The following is a 27,598-nucleotide window of genomic DNA, read 5'->3' as shown; positions in this document are numbered from 1 at the left end:
CTCTTCTTTTTGGCTCTGGTCCCAATGTGCCAGCAGAGCGGTTTTTCTACACTTGAATGTTTGTCTATATACGCTTTTTATGCATATCTGTTCTTGCAGCTTGCTAAGACAAGGCGGTGTTATTAAAACTCATTATTATGGTGCCTTACTTATATTCTATATCAGATAACGATGCAGTTTCGCGATTTACTTGTGGCACTTGAGAAAGCCTGGGGAAATGTAATAGTAATACAACAAGAAATATGACAACCTCTACAAGGAAAGTAAATACGTCTTCGAAGTTGTATTAGGGAAACTTGAACACTGCTACGATGATCCAGCGATTCATGCCCACGTAGATCCGCCGGTCATCTGTAATAGAACAAAAAGGAAAGCGTTTTCACATGATCAAGGTAAATCGAGCCCATTCCAGAGCACTGCCTCTGACAGAAAGCGACCATGAGACGGTATGACCTACTGGTTTCCAAACTAAAAATGTAGCTGAATAAGCATGGCTGTCAGCGAGAAGAACAAGCGACATTCCCGATATGGCTTCATCTAGCTGGTCATCGTGTATGACATTTTTCTGCTCACTTTTGTTGGGCTGAAATGTAAACTTCCCTCGCGAAAAATGTCAGTAGGCTTGCGCGACCTCTCTAAATCACAAAACCAATTACCAGCGCAGCTGTTTTTGCTCTTGACATGCTGCTTTGGCAGGCATTGTCCTCCCTCACTGACATCACCTCCCTGTACCACTGTCACCGACCAATATCATGGCTCCTTGCCTGCCGCCTTCGTAGCCAACTGCTGTGACCGATTCGTGTGACTTATTCGCCGCCCGGCGCAGCCGTTTCTCTAACGTCAACGCCTCCGAAAGTGCAACGCATTTTATTGCGAAAGCAATACTAGAGACTTTTAGCTCAGCGGGTTTACGTTTCGCTCCGCTCGCGGTCTCCACCGTTGCGCCAGCGGAGCGGCTCGCGAAAAAAGAATTTCAGCCCGGCGGATCACTCACCCGCTCGAGCGGGGTAAAGAGCGAGGCGCTCTGCCGCCCCACCTCGTGGTCCGAATAGGAGTTACTGAGAACTGAATTTGAATTACGCTTGCTTTTATAGTGCAAGAAATGTTGAATAAAGATATATTACATGTTCTCGGTACATTATTTGTTAATAATGTACTGAGTACTAATGTACGGGTCAGCGCCGCAGTCACCGTCGTCGATGCCGAACTGCCGGCGTTCATGTTCGCGGCTGCCATCTTGCATTTCCCATACACGCCCGCGCGCGCTTACGCACGCTCGTGCGCTGCGTATAGACCGTTTTTTCGTAGGCGCCGCCATATTGTGAACGCAGTGGCGCCGCCTATGAGCAGCGCCATACTGGCTTGGGTGAAAGCGGTCTTTTGCATGGCAGGTATACGCTCGGCGGTAGGTTCTGGCGTTTGTTTTCGCGGTCGTGCTTTCTGTTTGGTATGACGCGCGTCTTCTACATGGTAAACGGTTCTGTGAGACTTGCTGAAGTGGTTTAAGGCATCATGGCCGGAATTTCTGCTGGCGTTGAGGTGGACGGAACACACAGCGCGATGTGCGCGCGCATATTTGAGCCTACAATCAGCCTCGGAGATCAATTGTGTATTTCCGAATGTTCCAATCAGTAATGTGACCTTATTACAGTATTATCCTCTATTTCTAAGCTGCGGTTTAGGAGCCATGAAACATACGCGACGATCGTAACAGCGTGGGTACCGTTCTGCTACGATAGGAGCTGTGCTATTATACTTTGACAAGCGTTCAAACTATTCGCTGCAGGTTACATTGCGTGACTACTTGGTTGGATGGATGGGGTTTCCACCCATGAATAAAATAGTTTTGGCTAGTAATAGCAGCATACCTTATACAGTCTGAATTAAGCTTGTCCAGCAAAGCGACCGTTTACGAACTGCGCGAGCGTCCTAAGCAGTATTAGGTGCTGAATTACAGATATCTTTGTTCTATATAGCGCATGGTCCAAGCATACGGCATCAGCGGTTTTATATCTATAAACGTTGTGAGACGTTAGCCCGTTTTCTCTTGCTTTTTAGAGAAAGAGGATGATAACCGAATTTTTTTTTCGGTTGTGTTCGTTCAGTTCTCTACGACGTACTCACACGTATTACGGAAATTTTGCGCTAAAAAAATAGCCATCGCATTCTTTTTATGCGAACCCTCTCATATATAATGGCTGTATACAGGCCAAAAAGGCAATGCCGAAGCACACAGCTTATATATGTATCGTGCTGGCTCACCAACCGCAGTGATCGCTGTGTTGAGCAGCGCCACGGGCCTCATGCAGTAAGGCTAGCGTAGACATATGGTAATTTCAAGCATACTACACTTGAAATGCGTGAGAACGATGCCAGTGTATCACAAATATTTGATAGCGCCTGCCGCTTAGATGTTTCATGGTTGCATTAGGTTGGCCGTGCACGAGCATGCGCTCTTATGTTTTATGTTTTACTCCCTACGCCGATCGATCAGACAGTGAGCTGATTTACCATTTAATGCTGCTAATACAGATACGCCGGTTTTCTTTGTTGAATTAAAATCGATATAAGCAAAATAGTAAACAACACATACAAACATGCACCGCGATTGATAATGCGCGTACACCGCGGCTGATTATGCGAGTCACATTTTTGCGCCCCAAGACATATTTCTGCCTACAGTAGTTACCGATGCACCGAAAGGCTTCCCTTACGACCTTATATGAACGAACATGGCGTAAATTTCACAAAGTACGATCTAAAACATCTCGAAATCGTTCCGCAGCACGCGACAGCAATACTTTCAAGCAGCGCCGCGCCGGATCGCCCAAGCCAGAGAGGAGGAAAGGCTCTCCGCGCGCCCTATCCTCCTCGCCCGATGAAACGGTCTATACCCTCCGCTGGGGAGTGCTTTCCAGCGGGCGTAAACGCTGCTCCGTAAGGGCCGATTTACGCTCGAGCCGCCCATCGCCGCAAGCCGCACCGCACGCGTGCGGTCGCGTGAAAGATTGCACGTATCAAACATTTGTGCACAAATTTCGGTTTACAATGTGTAAGGTATACATTGTGCAAACAGTGTAAATGGTAATTTGTGCACAAGTGCTGGATATGTGCAATTTCTCGCGCGACCGCAAGCGTGCGGTGCGGCTTGCGGCGATGGGCGGCTCGAGCGTAAATCGGCCCTAAAACCGCTGTCCGCCTCAGCGTTGCGCGCATGCGCAGCCGCGTCTCCGCTCGCCCGCTCCGCTCCGCTGGCCGTAAACCCGCTGGGCTAAAACTCTCTACTGCTCGCACTTTCGGCCCATCGGTGGTCGTGGCGCCTCCTTACACAGCTGCGTGTCACGCGACCGTGTGACGTCACGCCAGACCGAGAGACGGGGCCCCAGCTCGCGGCATCGATGATGGAGGCGAAGCCTTGCGTGCCGCTGCTGCGGCGCTACCGAGAGATGGCGCTCGCTGGTGTGACGTCACGCCAGACCGAGAGACGGGGCCCCAGCTCGCGGCATCGATGGTGAAGACCACGGAGGAAGGAAACTAAGGAGAGGCCCTGACGTCACTCGTTTAATTTTTTTAATTATGGGGTTTTACGTGCCAAAACCACTTTCTGATTATGAGGCACGCCGTAGTGGAGGACTCCGGAAATTTCGACCACCTGGGGTTCTTTAACGTGCACCTAAATCTAAGTACACGGAATCTAAGTGAAGGCGGAAGTTGGCGTTGCTCATGGCGTTGCTCCGCCTATCGGGCCAGCTCTCCTGTCTTGTTTACATTTCTCGCGAAACCACGCCGCGCTGCGCGCAACCGTGCTACCCGGACCCGCGCGCTCCGCAGCAATACTAAGCAATCGTTAGCACGTTAGCATGATTCCGCGAAAGAAGGCAACATTTCCCGCGGATATTCCTTCATCCGTAGCCATTGCCGTGGCGCGGTACATTGCGTACAGCGTTGCATGCGCGTTCATTTCACGAACTTTAGTTCCTCCTGTCCCACCTGGCCACAGCAACATTCGGTAGAGCACGGTCCAGACAACACAGCGCAACAAATCACGGAGACCAACGCAAACCTGCCCGCACGGCGCCTTTGCCACGGTACGAAACTTTCGGAGCAACACATGTGAGCGCACAGAACAATAACAAAGCCGTCATTGTGGCCAGAAAGGCGGGGCCACTACAGCAAAGAAATAAAAAAACAGCAAAACAAAGGAGAACCTATTACGTCATTTCCTCCATACTTTTCTCTTAGCGCGCGGAGGGGGTAGGGCCTCTCCTCAGTTTCCTTCCTCCATGGTGGAGGCGAAGCCTTGAGCGCTGCTGCTGCGGCGCTACCGAGAGAGGGCGCTCGCTGGTGTGACGTCACGCTAGGAGGATAAGTGGGGCTACAGCTCGGCTCCTCGCAGTGGTCGGCGCGCTGCCTTGCGCTATGTCGGATGATGTATAGCCATAAGTTTAACAAAGGGCAACCATGTCCACACCATCAGCCGAACTAAGGCGCAGCCAAGGCTATTGCTTTCGCAATCTTCCAGGCTTAACCAAGCTAAGCCTTCAGCCAATTTTTTAATCGCGCTCAAATTACGACTTGTGAACGTGCCAAGTGCCCTTTCAACACATGTATCCGTACTTGGCGGGCATCCCCTATGCGAATCCAAAGTGTCATCATGAAATATCCCCTGCTCAGGCACATTTTCATAATTTATTGCTATTCCGAAGAAAATATTTTCGCGATTTGCCCCGCAATTTTTTTTTATTCGTTGTGACTCTCCTACAACATCCCGAGAACTTTTAAACTGCAACATTGTGTTGTTCGAGCCACGAGCTTTATTCGTATATGAATTCTCTCCTCATACATGCGACCAGTCTTTGGCGGCATCCATTTTAGTCTTCCGAAGACATCTGCGCAACGGACTTCAATTTACGCGAATCTAATAATCCGCTTATCGCTGCGCAGGTTTGAAAGTTTACCGCCATATTTTTCCTGGTACGTATCTTATTTTCGAAAAAGTTTTATGCGATAAGCGAAGCTGCTTTTTCGCAACGCTTCGTCCAACCGTATGTAAATTACTCGAACAAGCGTTTCACGAAACATTGAGAACTTCTCACAACTCATCCAACTATAGCCCACAAAGTTAACAGCGCACGCACACTATCTGAAACATCCTCCCACAATCATGTCCTTGTCAAATTTCCGCCCACAACATTTGTTAGTCCTCCAACAGCCAATGCAAACGCTTAGAAGTCACGAGACAGTAAATTTTAGTAGGACACCTTTGAATACATTTGTACGACCTGAACAGCTTCGCTGCAAAATAATCCACATGTTTGGGCGCAGATGCGTGCTTGTTTTTCTCCGTAGTTCCGTCGTCCGCTGCTTATCAGAAAAAAAAAAACGTTATTTTGCTCAACGTTCGTTCAATACCCGCAATTGTGCGCAATCCGTTTACTTTGCCATTTCTCTTCTTTTGCATTAAAATAAATTTAAGCGACGAGCAACGTGAATAAGTCGCGAAAAAACTATTTTCGTCACGGCTGTCTAGAGAGTTTGCATCTGAAATAATTTGACCCGCCGTGGTGGCGTATGTGGCTACATCGCATTGCGCCACTAAGCCCGAGAACGCGGCATCGAATCCCGGTAGCATTTCGGTGAAGGTGAAATGCAAATTTAATGTGCATTGTGGGCATGTTCAAGAGCCCCAGGTGGTTAAAAGTAATCCTAAGTCCCACATTGTACGACATGCCTTATAATCAAATCGTCGTTTTGGCATGTGAAACCTCAGAATGAATAAGTGTGGGTGACCACGAAAAAGACACGGGTATAGGTGCAAGTGCGGTGAACATATCTGTGTTACAAACTTGGACGTAAACAGTACTCGTAGATAGGGCGTTGAACCCGTCACGTTGTATTGCAACGCCATAGACCCTAAGCCACCACGGCGGGTTCTCCTACTTCTTAAGATATATTTCACTTTGTCATCCACACCTATTGCGCAAGCTAAATCTAACCGTGCAAGTATTGCTCGGAATGCTGAGTTTCCGCTGGGCAGTAACTTGCCTCGCTACTGCTACTTGGGAGGCCGCAAGGGATAGCAGGGGCGCTGGCAGGCAAAGTACCGGTCCACGGACTTGTCATCGCCACTCTCCTCGCGGTGCTTGCAGGCTGCGGAAAAGTCGAACGATTCGCGATTTGTTTTTCAACGCCGTACCGGCACGTCACGCGCGTCTCGGCATCTAAGTTCAAGTAAAAAAAAAAAAAACATCAAGTGCCGTCAAAGCGTTTACCATATTTCAATGTGTCTCCTGAAACTAACATTTTGCTTTTTCTTTCAAGTTTACTACACCTTTTTAATACGTGGTTTGTGTAAGTGAATTTGACTTTGACTTGAGCACGTTTAGGTACGGCCTGCACTTGCCAAACAGGATCAAAAATCAATCACAGCGCGTTCAGATCATCATGCACACGATTACTCGAGTACGACGTTGTCGTTGAAATGTTAAACCATGTGCTTATATATCAGCACAGAAATGTTGAGAAAATGCGAACCGACAGTCGGAAAACGACCACTGCCGGTACCAAAGTTTACGAACCACAGTACCATATATCGATCTATCCGTCTCAGTCACTGAATACTGAAATGTCTTTTATCAAATAAATTCATCATCAAAGTTTTTACACCGTTAGACCAGCATTTGTAAACTATATATGATTACGATGAAACGTGGCGCTGCTTGCTCGTTAGCAGTAAATTGTGCGCGCTTCTCCTGTCCGTCTTGGGCATAGCGAGATGCCTTAGTACTTGTTCAGCCTCGCACGAGCCTCCGTATGAACTTGAGCAAGTAGTGGGCGCGTTGACTGCAACCAGAAGCATCTCCGGTGTTGCGAGACCAACTACGACATTTCTTATCGCTTCTTCACACCGACAGTCCGTGACAAACGATATTAGACGATTTCAGCTTAGCGTTTGCATTCAGCTGCGCTAATAGTTTGCTCAGCAGGAACGCTGTCCGCGCGCGCACGGCGCTCATGCCGGCAGCGGAAGCTTGCAAGCCTTGAAGCTTGCTCCGGCGTTGAGCCGACCGAGCTAAAGCGCGGCAGCGCGTCCACTGGATTTCCTTCTCGTTTTGCAGCCAAACTGATAGCGCAAGGCTCGTGCCTCTAGGATAAACACTCAATCGAAAATGCGAGATAAAGGAAGATTGCGCATCGCCTCAGAGCGTATAGCTTGACAGCAGCAGCCCGTAAGCGACGCTCAGCTAAAACTCTCTACTGCGGAGGCGCCGCCGGCTGCACCTGAGACAACCAAACTAGAATCTGGCGCTCAGACGCACTCTTAAAAATGCTCGCACAATTTTGGGCTTGTCGTGTCCAGTAACGATAATCGTCATCTGTCTTGCCCGCATTTCCTTTCTTTAAGGCCGGTACTTGCACTGCTTTCAGGTCACGAACGGGAAGCGCGTTATCAGCGTGACATAGCATTCTCGGCAGGAAAGTAGCGAGCGAAGATTAGCGAGCGAGAAAGGGGCAAGATCGATGACGATCATGCACTCTTAAGAAAATTTACACACTTTGGGGCTTATCTTGTCCCACAACAAGATCGTCATCGATCTTGCCCGCATTTCCTTTCCTCAACGCTGCGAGCCCCATATATACTTTCCGGACACAAATGGCACGCTCCATGGAGGAAGGAAAGCGCATGAGAGGGCCCGGCCAGCACGGACGTGTCGGAGAAAGTATGGCGAAAGTCACATGCTGTTTTTCGAAAAGGAGCACTGGGACTGGTACCCCAAACTTCGTCGTTTCCATAGAAACCGCGCTCCTGCAGCTCTCGCTGCTGCTCTCGGCCTCTGAAAAGTGAGATTTTTCGGCCCGCGTCTTTCTCGCAGCACATTCTGTTCGCCAGACAAGCTGACTTCGAAGCGTGGCGTGTAAGCTTGAAAGCTGTGTTTGAGGTCTACGAGTGTGAGCGTCAGCCAGCAACAGGAACACTCAAGTAATTACGGCGCGGGTCTTTGGCATCGCCTTCAACGTGTCGCAGGAAAGCACAAGAGCCCGTCTGATTCACTAAAACTGTTACAGAAGTTTTGCGCTTTGATATGACGCGCCTCGGCATCACACACTTCCGGCGGCTCGTAGCAATGCAAGCTCAAAGCTCGCGCCTATCTGCTCCCGCGAGCTGATTGGAGGAGGAAAGAGAGATGGCACACCAATATGGCTGCATTTGCGGACTCAAAACCGTGACGTCAGGGCCTCTCCTATTTTGTTTCTTGCCTCCATGGCACGCGCGTTATCAGCGTGACATAACATTCTCGACAGGAAAGTAACGAGCGCAGATTTTTCAACAAAGGCAACGCAAGCGAGATCGATGACGATCATGCACTATTAGAAAGCTTGCACGCTTTGGAACTTGTCTCAAAACAAAATCTTCGTCGATCTTGCCCTCATTTCCTTTCTTTAACGCTGTCCCGGACCAGGACAAATTTTTGTAACCCGCCGTGGTTGCTTAGTGGCTATGGTGTTGGGCTGCTGAGCACGAATCCCGACCGCGGCGGCCGTATTTCGATGGGGGCGAAATGCGAAAACTCCCGTGCACGTAGATTTAGGTGCATGTTAAAGAGCCCCAGGGGGTCCAAATTATTACGGAGTCCCCCACTACGGCGTTCCTAACAATAAGATCGTGGTTTATGGCACGTAAAACCCCATAATTTAATGTTAATTTTACCGCTGCGAGCCCGGTACTTTAAGGTCACGAACGGTTTGCGCGTTATCAGCGTGACACAGCATTCTCGGCAGGAAATTCGCGAGCGCTGTGTTCAAGAAAGGAAACGCAAGCAAGGCAGCTGACGATCATCATTGTGCGGACAAGACAAGGCCCAAAGGGTGCCAACTTGTTTAAACGTGTTCGTTGTCCTCAGACTACAATCTTTAAAAAGTTTACACCCTTTGACGCTTACCTAGTCCCACAGCAAAAATCGTCACCTGCGTTTACTTGCGGTTCCTTTTTTTAAAACTCAGTGCTCGCTACGTTCCTGTCGAGAATGTTGTGTCACACTGCCAGCGCGCAAGACGTTCGTCACTTGGAAACTATCCGGCTCGCAGTGTTACAGAAAGAAAATGCGGGCAAGACAGGTGAGGATTATTGTTGTGGGACAAAATACGACGCAAAGCGTGCGAACTTTTTTAAGGGTGTAGCGCAGTTTCACTCCTACACGTACACTGGCAGGGCGATAACTGAGGTACATGTAAATAACCTCAATCTTGTCTGGAGTTCTTTCTTCACCAACACTTCAATAAGATACGTTGTGGTTCCTCCCTTTCTCCTCCTCGGTCTCATGCAAAGGTTATTTTCCCCATCATCTCAACATTAATATCTCCTCGACCATCTGTCGGCATCCGGCAAAATCGAGAGCCCATCAAAACGTCGCTGTAGGTCCGGGATGTGGGGCAAAAGCTTGTATGTACATGCGCAGCTTATACACGGTGTTTCACGTAACTTGAACCAAGGATTTTAAAAAAGCAGGTAACCACAGCTGAATGAAGCTAATGACATATGGTTTGCCTCCATGCGGCGCTCCTTAGAGTATACTCTTGTATTCCACTTAATTAGTTAATTAACTAAGATGAATTATGCAACGTATTTTAATGTTCAATTTAGGGCCAAGTGCGTTTCCTCGCGTTCTAGAGTGGATTCAGAAACGACCGGTCCAATTTCTTGTGGCAACTCACACGCTGTGTGGTGATTTTTTTTTCGGCTTTTAAAGAAAACGCGCGAGATACGAAATAAAACCACGTGACTGCGCTCATGCGCTATCGTATTGCAGGGCTGTCAACCGCGCTTCGCGCGAAAGAACCGCGCGCGCGGACCGTGGTGAAGTGAGCGGCCGCGGCTCTAGGCATCGGCTTCCCAGTGCGCAGGCATCCTTGCAGGTGGCACACGGAAAGGAAGCACCGTCGTCCCTGATAAGCGATAGGCTCGAGACACGGTTAACTGCAATACGATAGCGCACGAGCGCAGTCACGTGGTTTTATTTCCTATTTCGCGGGCTTTCTTTAAACGCAAAAAGAAATCGCCACGCTGCATGTACACCCGGCCACAAAAGTTTACGGACCACGGGATCTCGGGGAAACGTTCAATCCCCGAGCAGCCTGTAGCAGTAAAACTGTATGCGACAATGTTTTTAGCATATTCTAGTCGAGGCCCGAAATGCAAATACCAGACTGCGTTGTGAGCTTGCGGAGATATTCAGCTTTTTCTCAGATTTCATGGTCCGTAATATATTGTGCCCGGGTGTACGGTGCCACAAAAAATTTGATCCGTCGTTTCTGAACCCCCCTCTAAACGCAAAGAAACGCACTTGGCCCTAAAGTGAGCATTAGAAATCTGCATAATTGATCTTAGTCAATTAACTAATTAAGCTGAATATTAAAAAAAAAAACTAAGGAGCGCCACATGACGGTAACCCACATGTCATGGACTCCATTCAGCTGCGGCTAACCACTTTTTTTTAAATGCTTGATTACGCGAGAAACCCTGTATTACTTCTCGCACTCGCTCCCGGCCGCCAATGTTGCCATCGCACATACAGCTAAATTCAAAGGTGCGAAGATCGAAAACATTTGTTTGAAATCTCAAGCATGCTTTTCAAATAACTGTTGCCGATCTGCATATTTTCGATTATAATTTTCCGTAACGCTGAAAGAAAAAATGCTGTTCTTAATATCAGTCGTTGGTCTCTCTACATCATTTCAATGGGAAGGCGGACATACTCCGTATACCAAGTGTTCTTCTTTTTGCTGTGCTTAAAGAGAAGAGATAAGGGACGGGTGGCTGTCGTGCTTACTGACGGTTCGAAGGAGGCACCAATCGCAGCACTTGCACTTGTCTTCGAAGACGAGTGGTTTCATGTGACACACGCTCTCGTTGATGGGACCGCACGTGGCCAGGGAGCACATGTTTTGCGTGCACAGCTGATAATGATCTGCAAGATAAATTGACCAGGCTCTCGGACCAGTGACGTGCACGGACGTGTTACCCCTTGGAGTGTTCGTTCGTGACGAAGCACGCACTTTGAACCCACGGACTGTCCTCAGCCCCACTATTTACACACTATATATCCAAGCCACTAATGACAATCTAAATACAGCTTCGATTCAGGGTGAATTAATTCAAAAGCAGTGCCTACCGATGAGACAGGTATGAGCCAACACAGCATTCAAGGGATGACAAGTACACGTTTGGACTTCGTGCAACTTTTATACCAGTCGTTACGGTAAACTGCCGAACCGTTATTACAAACGCACAAAGCTAACAGAAAGCGTGAGCATTCTTCTACCCGCTATATCGTTGCCACTACCGCTTGATTTTGCCAGCGGTCAGATAGGCCCCGCCGCGCATGCGCCTGGCGCGACTTAGCTGGCACGCGCAAAGCTGGTTGGTGGTGCTTTTAGTTCTATGCTCAAACGCTGATGGCATAACGTCGGTCACCTACGTTGCTGCTCGCAATGTGCTCTGCCTGAAAGTGAAGCGCGCACTTCACACGAAACTACGAGCCTACCACAGCAAAGGGTGTCGTCTGCCCCCTCGTACCGGCTCGAACGTAGCATTCAAACACCTTCTAGATAGGAGCCTACGAGCTTTGACTTTCATGTCCTCTCGGAAGACTGGCGCTCCCAGTGAAGTCCGTACTAACGGGCAACCAGAGCAGTAACATTCAGCAATGCGCAGCACAGCAAGCGGATGAAGCAGTTTTTAATGGCACACAGAAGCAGCATTACTGTTCGCTGGTTACCCGTAAAAAATAAATTTAAATGGAAACAAAACTTGATCACGCCAACTGCATCCAACCTTCAGATGTGCCGACTGCCCGCTTTCCTACATAGAATCGCGGCTGCAAGTACGCGGGCTATAGAGAATGTTGTTTTTTTTTCTCGAATTTAGGCACCCTGCGCTGAAGCTTTCCGCATTTGACAGCAGCGCCACAGCCTAGCGAGCGGAGGAAGCGATTCAGATTTGGAATGATACTTTCGATCGGTCAACACTAGGTAATTAAGAGAGCCCGAGATCGGCTTACGCTGGTCGTGCTGCGACAAGGCGTGGTCGCGCTTGAATACGGTAGAACAAGCTTGGCCTTCGAGCTTGGCGAAGCTCGGCGTGTAGCCTTCAGACGAGTGATGAAGCATGGGCGCGTCTTCTTGCTTTTGAAATGTTTCATGTTAGTCGTGGCCCCAGCGGTTGGTGTTGGTGACACGGGTGTTATAAATGAAAGGTGCACGCCAATGCACCGTGCTATACCTTTGCTGTCACGCTTGAGTTGGCATGTTAAGACAAAGTCGCGGCCTTTGCCACGCTTGCGAGTTCCGTGTTTTGGGGTTTTCAGCAGGATATAAGCTACTTGCCCGCTCTCTTACTAAACCGCTCAAAATAACACGAGAAAGAAATGAGAATTATTGCAGGTGACGGAGTTCACGAAAGTCTAGACATATAAATTCAGGAAACTGCTACTATGTCTCAGCATAGAACAATGTGCGCTGGAGAAACCTACTTTTTGCGAAACTACACTGCACCGTGGAAGCTTGTTTAACGTGATGTATCGAGATCCCATTGTTTATGGTGAGGCGTAGAGTAGGTAGCGAATCATATATTACCGCGCACTGAAGGTTTTAACGAGCTCGGCTTTCCAATGAGATCGCACACGTTTTATATTTTTTTAAAATCCCGCGAGAGACAGCATGTGACGTTTCTGGTGGCGTACTCTGTTAAACACCTGCTTGATAAAATATATACTTTGTTTGGTTTGCGTTCAGTGGCGTCAAACTGATTGTTAGAACAGTTGCTTCCTGTTCTAGTGGGTAACCCATTGCTACACAGACGCCAACGGACACGCCCACAAGTGATACAAACGAGACGAAACTGAATGGGGAAGTTTTGCAGCAGGATTTCACCGAAGCGCCATTAGGGGCTTGCAGCTACGCGGGAACGTTCAATGACATTCCCGTTCAAGTGCTTTCCAGAAATTGGGGCGAAATTCAGTAAGCGAACTTGCGAACCAATTTTGGCGTAAGAAAAATCTTACGAAAAAGGCGTATTCACAAATCTAAAACTGTTCCTAAGATCAGCGAGCTTCCGATGCCCGCCGCTGCAAAAACTAGCGCTGTAGTCGAAAAAGGGCGTGTTATGTAATGGTAGCACAGGTGCGAACTTCAGTACTTGCGCCAATAGCAGGCGTAAGTCGATTTCCAAAACCAAAAGAGCGATCTCAGCAGGCGACGTACGAAATTTCTACTGTAGGGGGGTAGCAGTCTTACGTTGTCTACCTGCGCCGCTCGAGCTGACCTGGTTAACCGTTGGAACGCGTTGTTACGGCCGATTGTCCAGAGGCCACAACTGCTAGCCGAGGATAGCGCATGCTTATGTCTTTGTAGCGAGGTGTAATTTGTCATCTCCAAGTTCATTGAGCAATTTTAGTGCATAATTGTATTGGGCGAGCACTAATGTGTAAGGCATTGACATTAATGATGTTCTGCGTACTTCCGCATAATGTCTGATAGGATCTGTTTCTTTATCCGCGCAATAGAGTGACTTTTCAGACTCCTCAGGACACTCTAATGGGTGGTAGCAAATAGAAGCGTAGTGTCTGTCTCTGACAAATGTCAAGTTTGTCATTGACGTGTTTTGAGCACTTCTATTTTTTTTTTTTTCTACTTTGAGCTTCTTCTCACTCATAGTTCAAATTCTTCGCCGCCTGTGGTCGTCCGAGTGCGCCCTAACCTTTGAGATTGGCCTCCCCCCAGGTGGGGATGTCTCCGCAACGGCGCGGGGAGGTCAGTGACTGCTGCGCCAGAGACTCCGGCACCAAGGCGTACACCACCGCCAGTACCAGCAGCACCAGGAAGACGGCGGACAAGCAGCTCAGGCACAGCAGCATCCGCCACTGGCAGAGACACCAAAACAGCCACTAATCAGAGGCGAACGGGACTGTAAGGCGTTACAACGTGTCGAGTCAAACGGATGCAAGCTCATAAGTCCTGAAACTCCTTCCCAAGTAAATGCTGTGCAATGGACGCGCGGGTATAGTCCGTACGTCCCTGCAAAACCCCAAGAAAAATTGTCCTCTGCGAGAGGCACTCTGGCATTTTGCGTTTGGTTCACTCCGTTTTGACGTCTCCGCTAACGCAATGCCTTATCGTTCTATGTTTACAAGCGCGCGTTCTCGCTTGACCTGTTCCACTCTCCTTGTCTCAGTCGAGGCTGGACGGTTTCATTTACTTTCGTTCTGGCTGATTTCCTCGCGCAGTTTGCTTGAGGTTGGAGCTGAGTTTTAAACGTAACTCCAGTTGTTGCCGAGATGGTCAGTCGCATGGCTTCAATGATTTCTGTTAATTTTTATTCGATTTATAACTTTTAAATAAGTTGTACGTGTTCCATTAAACTTTGGTTGTTCCGATACCCATCCTAGTTTCTTGTCAGTTTTTTTGTGAAATACACGTTCGATGTATAGCTTCTTCATTTTGGAAGTTCCCAACCGGTCCTTTAACCAACCGGTCCTTTTTAACCGGTACTGCAAAACTATTCGCAATTCCTCGCTTTCTGTGCCATGGACGACCCTTGGCGCAAACAACGGTCACTTTAAAATTATTTGACAGTTTGGGTGGATATTGTGTTGATACTAAGGGTAAGCATGAAGTCAAGTTGTTTTTGTTTCGAGGCGCTAGCAATCCATATATGCGTGTTAAGGGCGTAGTGCGGTGCCCTATCCCCAGTTGTAATTTCGTTCCCTAAATTAATGTGTCAACATTGCAAGGGCTGTCACGGCAATAAATGCGCAATGCGCACTGGAGACAGCGTATCGTGCCATAGCGTTGCACTACGTAATACACTCGAACAGCAGGAAGTGTGCTGGCTGTTCCCATAATTATTCCGCTTACAGAATTAAGCACGAAAGTCTGCCCAAAGAGCACAAGTATTCAGATCAACAAAAGCTCGGAGGTTTACGCCGAGAAGGAGAAACGCAAGTGCGAAAGCAAGCCGTACAACGTCGCGATCATTCGTGCGCGCAGCTGAAAACGCGCGACGCAGACGGGAACCTGACGCCAAGAAATAACCCAACTGGGGCGCGATCGGAGCTCGTTTTTCGAAACGCGCGTTCAGTTTGCGTTCGGTTTCGCCTCACGCGATCGGCCTTGGGCGCGCCGACGTCGGCGCAGCCAGTTAGGCCAGTCGTGCGGGGCGAAACCGAACGCAAACTGAACGCGCGATCTGGGGCGCGATCGGGGTTTGGCCGAGTTGGTAATTCATGTTGTATACATTAGCGTGAGCTGCAGCAGACGCCGACAAAGAAGGAAGCGCGTAAGCATATATGCGGCGCTAATTGCAAATTGTTTGTCGATGTTAGAGTCACGAATAATCCACTGGGAATCAGCGCTTGTCGATGGCGTGTACGGCTCTCGTTTTTTTCTTTTCTTTTTTCCGTCAGTGCCGTGTTTGTGACTGGCAAGAAAACACAGCTCGCCCTGTTTATATACATATCGTCTCGTCGTAGGCATGGCCTGTTGGTGTTTGCCCGGCTTTAGCGCAAGATTCAGCAGCAACTGTAGTTTGTGCCAAGTCGAAAGCGTCGATAACAACCAGCGGGCGGTCGCCTACGTCGCTCTTATTCAATAAACCGATAACTCATAGAGCCACTAGATGAAAATACGAATATTGCGTTAACCTACACTAGTAGCTTACAGATGTTAAGCTAGAAGGAGGCCAACCTTAACCATTAGCGGAGGCCTGCTATGCCGGAAACGAACGTAAACACTAAAACGACTGTAGGAGGACACAGACGAATGACCAGTGCTATGGGTTGAAGTTCCCGCCGCACCAGCCAAGTGGCATATTCAATTTCACGGCGTCTGGTCGAGGTTTGTCAGGCGTTTATAAATAAAGAAGGATCGTATTGCGTAACAAATCAAAGGACAACTCAACATGACAGCTTGAGTGGGCTTTTGTTTCTTACAGTAACCCCCGCAACATGACAAAAATGACATAAAATACATGACATCGCCGTCAAATATCCGGCGCCACGGTTTATCCGTGAGATTTAATATACAAGTTGTCTTTCACTTTCTCCGACAATAACGCATCCCTTTCTGCCAAACAAATACAGGCACAGTGTTAAAATATAATCTATAGTCTCTTCTAGAGTTTCCGTTATTAAAAAATACGCCATATGAAATGTATTTTTCTTTCATTTGTATTTTCTTGCTTAAATCAAAGCCAGCAATTCTAGACACAGTAATTACAGACTCTTTCGCGAATGTTATCACACACGCGTTAAAGAGCTCTTCATAAGTCCACATCGGAATTTTTTTTTTTTAACATTGAAAGTTGTAAAGGACCTTCTATGAAGCGTTTTACACCAAGAATTTTTAAAATTGGATCATTAATAACTAGAGCAGATTGGAGAAATTCAAATGCCACGTCGCTATGCTTGCTACCAGGAGGCGGGATTCTCTTCCAACACAGACACTCCCTTCGTCTGCCTTCGATTATAGCGTCCGTGTGTTCCCTGCATGGATGGATGGGTGAATTGAGGGATGTTATGAGCGTCCCCTCTGGTGGGTTGCGCCACCAAGCTCTTGCTATTATACTGCCTAATGTCCTACCTAGGTTAAAAAAGAAACAAAAGAAAAAGAAAAACGCACGGTGAATTCATATAACCAAATTTTCTGGCCCCTATTGCGAACTTTGTTTTTGTACGTCTCCGTTTCTTCTATTTTTTTTATTTTTTTTTTTGTCGTTTCCCTACGTCTCTTCCACCAATCTTCCAATGGCCTCTTACTAATCTCTATTGCGGACATGTTTGCTTTTCCCCTGCTCCCGCTAAGCCCAAGGTATTCAGGAGTCCAGTGGTGCCTAAATCGACCGCTGGGCAGATATCTTCACATTCTAATAAAACATGCTCCATCGCTTCCCTAGCTTTACCTCAGCCCAAGCACATGCTTTTTTTACGTTCTTATATCTCGCTTTATAGGTGCGTGTTCTAAGGCATCCCGATCTCGCTTCGAAAAGTAATGAGCTTTCCTTTGTTTCTAAATTCTTTCTTTCCTGATTTCGTTTTTTCCTCTTAAGTAGTTACTCATGGCAGGTTTCTTTTCCATTGCCGCCACCCATGAGATTATTTCAGCCTCTCTGACTTTCCGCTTGACCTTCTTTGTTGCTGTGTTGCCCACCCTACAGGCCGCATACTTGCTGGTAAGCTTCCTAGTTTTTTTTCCTCCACTCTGAATCTATGTTTTTTTCTGTACAAATGCCTCAACACTCTCCCAACCGATTTACTTTCTTCCATATTCCTCATTTGTTCTTCATAATCAATTTTACTGCGAGCCTCCTTCACTTCAAAACATGTTCATCCTGTATCACCCTGCACAGCTTAATTTGTAGCCTTCCCGTGAGCGCCCAATGCGAGGCGTCCCACTGACCTTTGGTTCCCATCGAGTCCTGATTGTACTCCTGATTTCAAGCAAACAACTGCATTTCCAAAAGTAACTCCTGGAACCATTACAGCTTTCCACATACCCCGGAGCACCTCGTACCTATTGTAACCCCATAGCACTCTGTGCTTCATTATGGTTGCATTTCTCTTCCACTTTACTCTTATTGTTTTTTCCTGTGTTTCCTTATATCTATTGCCTTCGTTCATCCATATACCAAGATATGTATATTCTTTTACCCGAGGTATTTCCTGGGCCTGTATTGCCACTGTCTGTTCCTAGTTTTCATTGAATACCATAACACTTTATTTTCTAACGCTAAATTTCAAACCTAAATTCTTGCCTTCCTGCCCGCAGATATTAGCCACACGTTGCAAATCACCTTGCTTGTTAGCGAGTAACACAATGTCGTCCGCATAAAATAAGCCTGGAAGCTGCTGCTCTACTACTGTACCTGCCTGTTTGTATGAGAGATTATACCCGATATTGCTTCCTTCTTGCGCCTTCTCCATCCTCACCATGTACATCATAAACAGCATTAGGGACACGTTAAAAAGACCCTGAAACGATTTTGACGATTTTGTACAAACGTACTGAGTCGTTAGAGTAAGTCCTTCTGATCATTAATTGACACATCTAAGTGGTCCGCGTAAAGCGTCTAATTTATTATAAGGTTTGAGAAATGTACATCGCTGCCGATCGCAGCACACTGCTCGGCGGAATTTTTAGCCGCCCCGAACCATATGACGTAAATCACCCAAATGACGTCAGTAGGGCGAGCTATCCGATTGGCTGCCTAGGGCGCGTCATCTATAATTTTTTCACCTTTATGGTGAACAAATGATGTTCGTAATAGTTGGAATGTTAGTTAATTTGTTTCTATAAAAAGAAAGTAACAGAAAGAGAACGCACAAGAACAATTTGTCACTACACTTCAACACTTCCGGCACAGCAAGCGTCGTCTGCTTGTGTTACAACGTGATCCGTCTCGACGAGAGCTCCGTGGTCAGAGTCGGCCTCAGTCTTTTTGTGAGCACTATGAATCGCCTTTGTTGCGTTGTGGGCTGCAAGCGTAGCGACTGTCAATATGTCAAGCTGCGACATCGTGTCCCTCTGCAAGTCAGCAGACGAGCGGAGTGGCTGCAGCGCATCTGACTGTCGCTATCCGATGGGCGCCAGAATTTGCGCGTTTGCGGCCGTCATTTACACTGGAGGATTAGTACTACACTAGCGTTTCGCGGGTCCGGTATTCGGGTAAACGCAAGCGAGGGGACAGGGCCTGGGCACTTTACCGTGCCGTTTCATGGGATGAGCAGAAGCACAAACGTGAATGATCTCCACGGTGCAGCCACCTGGTGGCACAGAGCTCACCCAAACACAGTAACAGTAACGAAGTGTATTCTTCTTTGCTGCTGGTGTAAACTTTTCGCAGGAGCGTAATCGTTAGCATGCTGTTTTTTGTAAATGTTTAAAATGTTTTACACTTGGTTAGAGCAATATTAGCTCTTTGTTTGGCTGGTTAAGCTCTGCGCCAACAGGTGGATGGACCGTGCAGACCGATCAGGCCGCTCACGTACGTCTACGCTAAAGTTGCTTCATCAGCTTGAGTTTATGCCTCCACCCACCCGTCGAAAGGCCCAGCCCGCCTGTGGTCACCGGAATACCAGACAAGTTCGGCGCTGCGACAGAATTCTCGCAACGCACGCTGCTTCAATAGCTCTCGCTCGGGGTCGACTGCCAAGCAGCTGGCGGAGAGTGCGGAGAGGCATCGCGCGCTCGCTCCTAGAGAACCGGAAGTAGACGACACGACGTGCCATCATGACGCAAAGCCAGTGAAGGCGGAGCTTAGCCCCGATCACTCGGCGAACGAGTTGAGGAGAAAGCGCATGGCTATGGAGGAGGGTAACTTGTAATCGTCCGTAGCTCTCTTAATATGAGTGGTTTCCCACAAATTGTGGTGCGAATGGTTAACTTAAGCTGTACCCTACGCGTCTGCAAAATTTGTCCGCACCGTTTCAGGGGACCTTTAAAGATCCCCTGGTGGTCATAATTAACACTACGGCGCGCCTCATAATCAAATCGTGGTTTTGGCACGTAAAACCGCACAATTCGAGTAGTGTCCGCAAACAGTATTCCTTTCCTGCCTTCTCCCATAAAGGAGCCGCGAAACCGCGTTGCGTTTGCATCGTGTTTCCGTCGCGAGCCCTGCCTCAATCCCCTCCCCCTCTTTTTTTTCCACCCTTCCGGCTGCGCGGTGCACTTGCAAGTAGCGCTTTTGCGCATTCTGAATTGAATCGTTTGCCTACGTGTCATAATCGGTGACGTGGCAGGCAGTGGGTCTGATGTAGAGGCGTTTATGCGCGTGACCTTAGTTCTCCGTCAGGGACTCCCTAGAGAGGAAGGGCGCGCGGGCGTTCGCTTGGAATCTCTGAAGCTATTTGCGCCATGCAGCAGTTCGACACTTCGCAGAAACGATCGTCAGCATGCGATCTGTGCAGCTCGCTCGTCTCGTTTGCAATGCCCAACCCCTGTGGATGACTCTCTCGAAAGTACCGCGAAGAAAGTACATCCGGTGCGTCTAGCGGACTATCGCCTCATATCGCGTCTGCCGCGCTGGTGCTTGTTCTTTATGGCTGGCCAAATTTTGGAGGCCAAGAGATTGCAAGGTTTATTACAATAGAGTTGAAAGATACCCATATGTTGCGCAGAAAAAATACTATTTCAGAGGAGGGTGCATCCCGATTTGGAATTGCCGAGTATCCATGCAATAATACAGACCTATAACTGTGATTTCTTTCACACGAGTAAATGTCATTTGGGCCAATAGAATTTGAATGTTTCCTTTATATCAGTGAGGAAATAAATGGCCGGTACGAAGCGTTACTGTGGATGTCGAGGAATGAACTCAACCTGTAGGCCTTACTTGAAAAGTAAAAGAAAAATTAAAATACATTTTTTTACTTCGAACACGCCTTGAAAAAGAAAAGCCTGCAAGAGTAACCTGATTTACGTCACTACATGTTAATTATCTGTCCAGGTGGACATCATTTTCGAGAAAAAGCAAAGCAATAAATTGACTAAATGAACTAATTTCAATATTTGACATCCTAGTTCGCAACTCTACAGCACACGTTTATATGGGAAAAAGACAATTGCCATAAAAGTCTACTTTCGTAACTCTGTATTTCAATATGGCCATGTAAACCGAACAACCCGCCATGGTTGCTCAGTGGCTATGGTGTTGGGCTGATAAGCAAGAGGTCGCGGGATCGAATGGCGGCCACGGCGGCCGCATTTCGGTGGGGGCGAAATGCGAAAACACCCTTGTACGTAGATTTAGGTGCACATTAAAGATCCCCAGGTGGTCGAAATTTCCGGAGTCCTCCACTACGGCGTGCCTCATAATCAGAAAGTGGTTTTAGCCCATAAAACGCCATAATTTAATGTAAACCGAATTCATCATCATCATTAGCCTGGCTACGCCCACAGCAGGGCAAAGGCCTCTCCCATACTTCACCAACTACCCCGGTCATGTGCTAATTGTGGCCATGTTGTCCCTGCAAACTTCTTAATCTCATCTGTCCACCTAACTTTCTGCCGCCCCCTGCTACGTTTCCCTTCTCTTGGAATCCCGTCCGTAACCCTTAATGACCATCGGTTATCTTCCCTCCTCATTACATGTCTATGCCCATTTCTTTTTCTTGATTTCAACTAAGATGCCATTTACCCGCGTTTGTTCCCTCACCCAATCTGCTATCTTCTTTTCCTTCTTGACGTTACACCTATCATTCTTCTTTCCATTAGCTCGTTGCGTCGTCCTCAATTTAAGTAGAACCATTTTCGTAAACCTCCAGGTTTCTGCCTCGTAGGTAAGTACTGGTAAGACACAGCTGTTATATACTTTTCTCTTGAGGGATAATGGCAACCTGCTGTTCATGATAAGAGAATTACTTTATGCCTGCCAAACGCACCCCAGCCCATTCTTATTCTTCTGATTATTTCAGTCTCATGATCCGGATCCGCAGTCACTACCTGTCCTAAGTAGATGTATTCCCTTACCACTTCCAGTGCCTCGCTACCTATCGTAAACTGCTGTTCTCTTCCGAGACTGTTAAACATTAGTTTTCTGCAGATTAGGTTTTAGATCCACCCTTCTGATTTGTCTCTCCGGGCCAGTGTGCATGCATTGCAATTGGTCCCCTGAGTTACTAAGCAAGGCAATATCATCAGCGAATCGCAAGTTACTAAGGTATTCTCCATTAACTCTTATCCCCATTTCTTCCCAATCCTGCTTTCTGAATACCTCCTGTAAACACGCTGTGAATAACATTGGAGAGATCGTATCTCCCTGCCTGACGCCTTTCTTTGTTGGGATTTTGTTGCTTTCTTTATGGAGGACTACGGTAGCTGTGGAGCCGCTATAGATATCTTTCAGTATTTTTACATAAGGCTCGTCTACACCCTGATTCCGTAATGCGTGCATGACTGATGAGGTTTGGACTGAATCAAACGCTTTCTCGTAATCAATAAAAGCTATATATAAGGGTTGATTACATTCCGCACATTTGTCTATCGCCTGATAGATAGTGTGAATATGGTCTATTGTTGAGTAGCCTTTACGGAATCCTGCCTGGTCCTTTGGTTGACGGAAGTCTAAGGTGTTCCTGATTCTATTAGAGATTACCTTAGTAAATACATTGTAGGCAACGGACAGTATAAGCTGATCGGTCTATAATTTTTCAAGTCTTTGGCGTCCCCTTCTTTATTGATTAGGATTGCGTTGGCGTTCTTCTAGGATTCCGGTACGCTCGAGGTTATGAGGCATTGCGTATACAGGGTGGCCAGTTTTTCTATAATAATCTGCCCACCATCCTTGAACAAGTCTGCTGTTACCTGATCCTCCCCAGCTGCCTTCCCCCTTTGCATAGCTCCCAAGGCTTTCTTTACTTCTTCCGGCGTTACTTGTGGGATGTCAAATTCCTTTAGACTATTCTCTCTTCCATTATCGTAGTGGGTTACTGGTAAGTAACTGGCCTCGAATATTATTTGTTGAATTTACGTCACTGCGGACGCGATGCCGCCAAAGGCTGCGTTCTGTTGAACCCCTGTGTGTCTTGAACGCGTGGCGTAAATGAAGCTGCCGTCGCACTTCCCTCGTCCCACAATCCTGCTCCAATTGGCGCGGCGCGCAACTCCCGATTGGATGCACTTCATCAGTAGGGGCGAGACAGATCGCTCTATCGCGCCGTACAGTCAAGCTTCATTGGATGCCGTCATACAGCGTCGCAACGGGGTTGCACTGCGAACGGCCCTTCACAGTGCTGCGTACGTAATCAGTTAAATGGAACAAACAATTTATTTAACGCCTGTTCTTTCGGCTTATATGGAATTTAGAAACAGTTAAATAGACAGTTACGACGATTTCATTCAACTTTCCAATATAAAAATAACCCGTAAGGTTTGCAACTAAGACGTTAGTTAAGTAATTGGCTTAATTAAACAATATATTGCTTTCGTTTATCTTGCAAATGACGTCCACCTTGGCAGGAACTTAATCTGTGGTGACGTGATTTGAGTAAACTGTGCGGGCTTTTTTTTTAATGTTTGAAATAACAAAATACACTGTATGTAAGCCACTGTCAGTGCCGGAATAGCAATGGGCATTCCCCCTAACAATGCACGACCCCGTGCCTTATTGTACTTCTTGAATCACACTGTTCCAAGGAGACTCAAATGATTTTGTGGAAGCGTAGATATAAACTTATCCACGCCAAGTCGCGCCATCAGCACGAGCAGCAGCCAAGCGGACTTAGCTACCATACGTTCTTAATGATAACTGTGAAACAGTTACTAACACAACGCTAGTAGCTGATAGCGACACATTGTCGCGGGCTTGTGACGATGATGTGGCGAGACAGAGATCCTAAAAACAATAATGAGCCAGAAATCTAACTTTTCCCCGGGCGAACTTGCGTCCATAACAACGAAACAGCGCCTACAAGTCACAACAGCGGCGCGCAGGCATATGACGGTTTTCGAATCGAGCCATAGTGCTCAAGTCGGTCCGGTATGTATAGATGCGTCACTGAACATTCTACAGCAACCGCTAATGCTCGAGTAAAGGTTCGAGACTCTACAACACTGCACTTACGAACACACGTCTTGCCATGCAAACAGCGTTGGCAGTTTCGGAGCAAGCGCGTCTTACGCGCGGTGTCGATAACAAGAAGGTGGCGATAATTCAGGCGATTGATTGATTGATTGATTGATTGATTGATTGATTGATTGATTGATTGATTGATTGATTGATTGATTGATTGATTGATTGATTGATTGATTGATTGATTGATTGATTGATTGATTGATTGATTGATTGATTGATTGATTCCAACGTCCCAAAGCAACATAGTGGCTATGACAGACTCCGCAGAGGACATGCTCCGAAATAAGCCCTGACCACCTGGAGTGCATTAGCATGACCAAAACCAAGACACACGAGCGCTTTTATTATACCACCCCAACGGAATGCGGCCACCGTATTCGAAAATTCAACTCACGACCCTGTGCTCAGCAGAAGAACGCGATAGCCGGCCATCTCGGTTGGCGATGGGTACACGCAAACAGCAGCGGTCGCTGAAGGGGGACGAAGCTGTGGACAGACGGAACCGCCGTCTAGACTGGCCCAAACCGAGTGTTTGCAGTGAGGTGCAAGCCCCGAATTAATGGCCGAGAGTCCGAACACGCTAGCTACACGCGATGGTTAAAGGCTGAAGTGAGCACGGAAAGTCAAGGTCAAAAAATTAATCGGCTTGCGCTTTTGCCATCATTGCTCCATGGGGGATCAGTGCACGTGCCGTTGAGAGAGGGGAAGGAGATGCGAAAGGAGGTGAGAAGAAAAAGGTTCACCGACGATTATGATACTTCCTTGCGAAGTTTCAACGCAGCACTAGACGTGTTTTCATTTCACCATATATTGGCTGGCGCGGACAATCTGTCTCGTGCGGCACGTTATACAAACAGAGCGAAATGTGGAGCCTCGCTAATCAGGAGATCGCGAGAGGCAGCACGTGGGTAACGCGTGGCCGCGATTCACAGCCGCCGACTTCCGCGCATGCAGCTCTTCTGTTTCCACATATATGGTAACCTGGGCGCGCGCTCGCCGCATGCCATCGGGGAACAGACGGCGACGCGCTACTCTGGCGCCATCTCGTAGCGGTCGTCGCTGCATAGCCCTTCTTGCACGGCACTATGCTTTTATTCTCACGCTTTCGTCATAACCTCCTCCACCACTTTCCACCTCGCGCTCTCTTTGATATCGGCGTCTTTCATCCCCCGCTGCACTCTGCATTCGGTCTTTCATCCTTCGCTGTGCTCGTTCGCTCGGTTACACCGAGGGGCCTCACCGATGCGAAACGCAATAACGGGCGCCTAAAGAGCTGCGCTCTAAAATGATGCGGGCGCCGCCTCAGCAGTACGCGCCGTACCGAAGCACGCACGCTCCGAATCGTGGAAACAAAGCGGCGAAAGTTGCGGCCGTAAGAAGAGGAATCATGATAACGCTCCGTAGAGGATACAAAAGGGCCACTTGGCGCGCACCGACCATATTTACTGCCAACACGATGTTTGCTACGTAGGCCAAATGAACACGAAAGCAAGCGCTCGATTCTTTGAAAAAAATAAAATCCCGCGCGGTGACCGTTCCCGCGCCAAAGGATCTCCTGCGTGTCCCCGGCTGAAGATGCCACAAAGAGGTTCTGCGTATACGCACGTGTCTCCTCCTGACAGTCCGCTGACAGTGCTCGCCTCCTTGACGACTGGTTTCTGCGCCCGAACCCGCGGCCTCGTGAGGCACCTGTCGAAGCCGGGTGCGCAAGAGTTGACGTGAGACAGGCGGAATGCGCGAAAAATAAAGCAGTCACGGGGCTTCCGCCAACGCTTGTGTCATTGCACAAGATTTATTTTTCCAATAAACTGATCAACGTTATTAATGCAGGCGGCGCAGTATATAGAAAACTATAGATGTGCCATTATTTTAGCGTTATTTATATTGCTCTGCTGTTGATCCCTGTCCTAGTGATGCTACGAGCTTTGTCAGGCGTACGGTATTTAGCCTTCATCTCCAGCATCGTGACAATAATTTTTTTTTATGTGTCCCCGGAAATGTACATAAACTTGGTACAACATGGACTGTTTAGTATCGGTGACAGTGACTCGATCGTGTGCAGGTCAAAACCGTCTCAACCCCTTTTACGATTTCCTTTTAAATTTCAAAGACACGCGGGATGTCCTATTATTTCTCTATCTTCTCCAAATACAGCCCTACACACTTATGAATAAATGTACGGATAAGTATGTAGCCTTCGTCGTACACGTCGTATCATTATATTGATCACGCCCCTTAGCGTACAGCGGTGCGATGCAAGAGCTCAAACATAACAGAGTTGGTTCTGTAGACGCCTACGTTCTTTTTTTTTTATGCAGCCGTAATTTATTCTGCACCATTAGCTTCACACTGTTTTCCAATACTACAGGCATGATTGTCAAGCCGATTGTAGATGCAGGTGTTTACGTTGGTTTTTCATCGCGGATGAATAATAGGATCGCAACCCACAAAGACTCGGAATTCTGCTGGGATTGCCAAGCGGCCCTTTCTAAGGTTATTTGCGGAAACTGCAAACGTCGGTGCGCTCAAGTTTTCGGTAGACCAGTACGTGAAAATTGCGCAAACTACGCGAAGTGCCACCGCACGACAAAGACGAACAAAATAGCCAAGTGTTCTCATGTGTGCGCGTTATAAAACACCAAAGTGTGGTCGAGTACGCATATATTAAGTGGTTAAACAAGACGATGAGCAAAACGAGATCAAGGTAAAAGCGGGAGCCAACGTTTCGACAAGTGGACCTGTCTTTTCTCGTTTTGCTCGCCATCTTGAATTTCCATCTCCCGCCTTCCCCGTGCTTTCCTTTCGTTAAACACGCAAATTCGTTACAAGCTTTGTTGCTGCCTCACTCGCAATGCACATAGGAAAGCGGCTGGCCCATCGCTTTCCTACCTTACAGAGGTCATCTCGTCATAACAGTTCTCGTTGTAAAGGCGTCAGGCTGTAGAACGTTGCTAGTTCACGGCACAAGCTGTGCACGTACGGCTGTCGACAGATGATGCGCGAGAATGCGAGCATGGTATGCATCTCCGATGGCGTTGCAGCGCGGTGTTTAACTCACGCGTCCTTGTCCAGATAATGAAATGAACGTGTAAAGCATTTTACTTCGGAGAGGATTGCCAGGTGTGGATGTGGGGATAATTAGCCCGATAACGGGACTGATTGGGCTCGGTATACATGGACAGGGCAAAGCTTTATCGTCCGAACGGCACTGCGCTAATGTGATGGTTTTTATTTTTCTCACAGTCTCTCTTCCCTGAGGTCACTCGAGAAGTTGTGATTGCCCTTGGCGTTTTATACATCAGCGGCTGTTATAGGCGCCGAACAGAAAGCAACCTCTTACGCACCACACTTCTCGATCCACGTGTTTTTTGTATTCAGTCAGTGTGTGCACGTGCGTCGCCTGTCGACAATTTATTCACGACCAGCAAGCGCTTCGCGGAAATAGCCTATACGTGAATGCGCCGTGTTCACACATAGGGGAAGATTTTTTTTTTTAAATGCCTCGTTCACATTTGTTATGTCTACAATTATTACGTCCACCGCCATTGCCTCGCGTGAGATCTACATCCTCGTTCGAGAAAAGGCCTTCCTTGCCAAAAAAAAAAAAAAAATACCGGTAGAATCCGTGCATCCTCAGGAGCAAGACTGACTCAGCCTATAGGCTGCGTGCGGCGTGCGTGTGGTGTGAAAAAATTGCTTCAGAACTCACCGGTTGACTAAAAGATGACGGGCTAGCCGACATTCTTGAGCTGCGAAAGCAGACACGAAACAACGTAAGAAGCACTATCTTGTACAAATCTACTCGTCTTGCGTATACAACGGCATACTCGAAAAAAATAATTGGTGTTGATCAGCTGCTTCTGAGGTTCGTAATTTAGGTTCGTATTTGAGGTTCGTATCCTTGGCATTTTTTCATACGTCGGTATCTGGGCGTCCCTTTTCCGACCACAGGTGGCACTGTTATACAGCTTA

At 47.7% G+C, this 27,598-nt stretch overlaps 1 protein-coding gene across 1 annotated transcript; it reads right to left on the bottom strand.

Moving 5' to 3' along the window:
• LOC126516874 (uncharacterized) lies at positions 1–27,598 on the bottom strand. The gene is made up of 6 exons (XM_050166959.3): positions 27,336–27,598; positions 25,232–25,315; positions 13,757–13,919; positions 10,830–10,967; positions 6,046–6,150; positions 1–351 (listed from the first exon to the last, which is right to left on the bottom strand). Exons 1-5 carry the CDS (start codon positions 27,366–27,368, stop codon positions 6,056–6,058), a joined length of 513 nt encoding a protein of 170 aa, XP_050022916.3. The 5' UTR covers positions 27,369–27,598; the 3' UTR covers positions 1–351; positions 6,046–6,055.

This window comes from Dermacentor andersoni, chromosome 1 (genome assembly GCF_023375885.2).
Source record: "Dermacentor andersoni chromosome 1, qqDerAnde1_hic_scaffold, whole genome shotgun sequence".
NCBI lineage: Eukaryota > Metazoa > Arthropoda > Arachnida > Ixodida > Ixodidae > Dermacentor > Dermacentor andersoni.
This window is presented reverse-complemented; position numbering and strand designations above follow the sequence as displayed.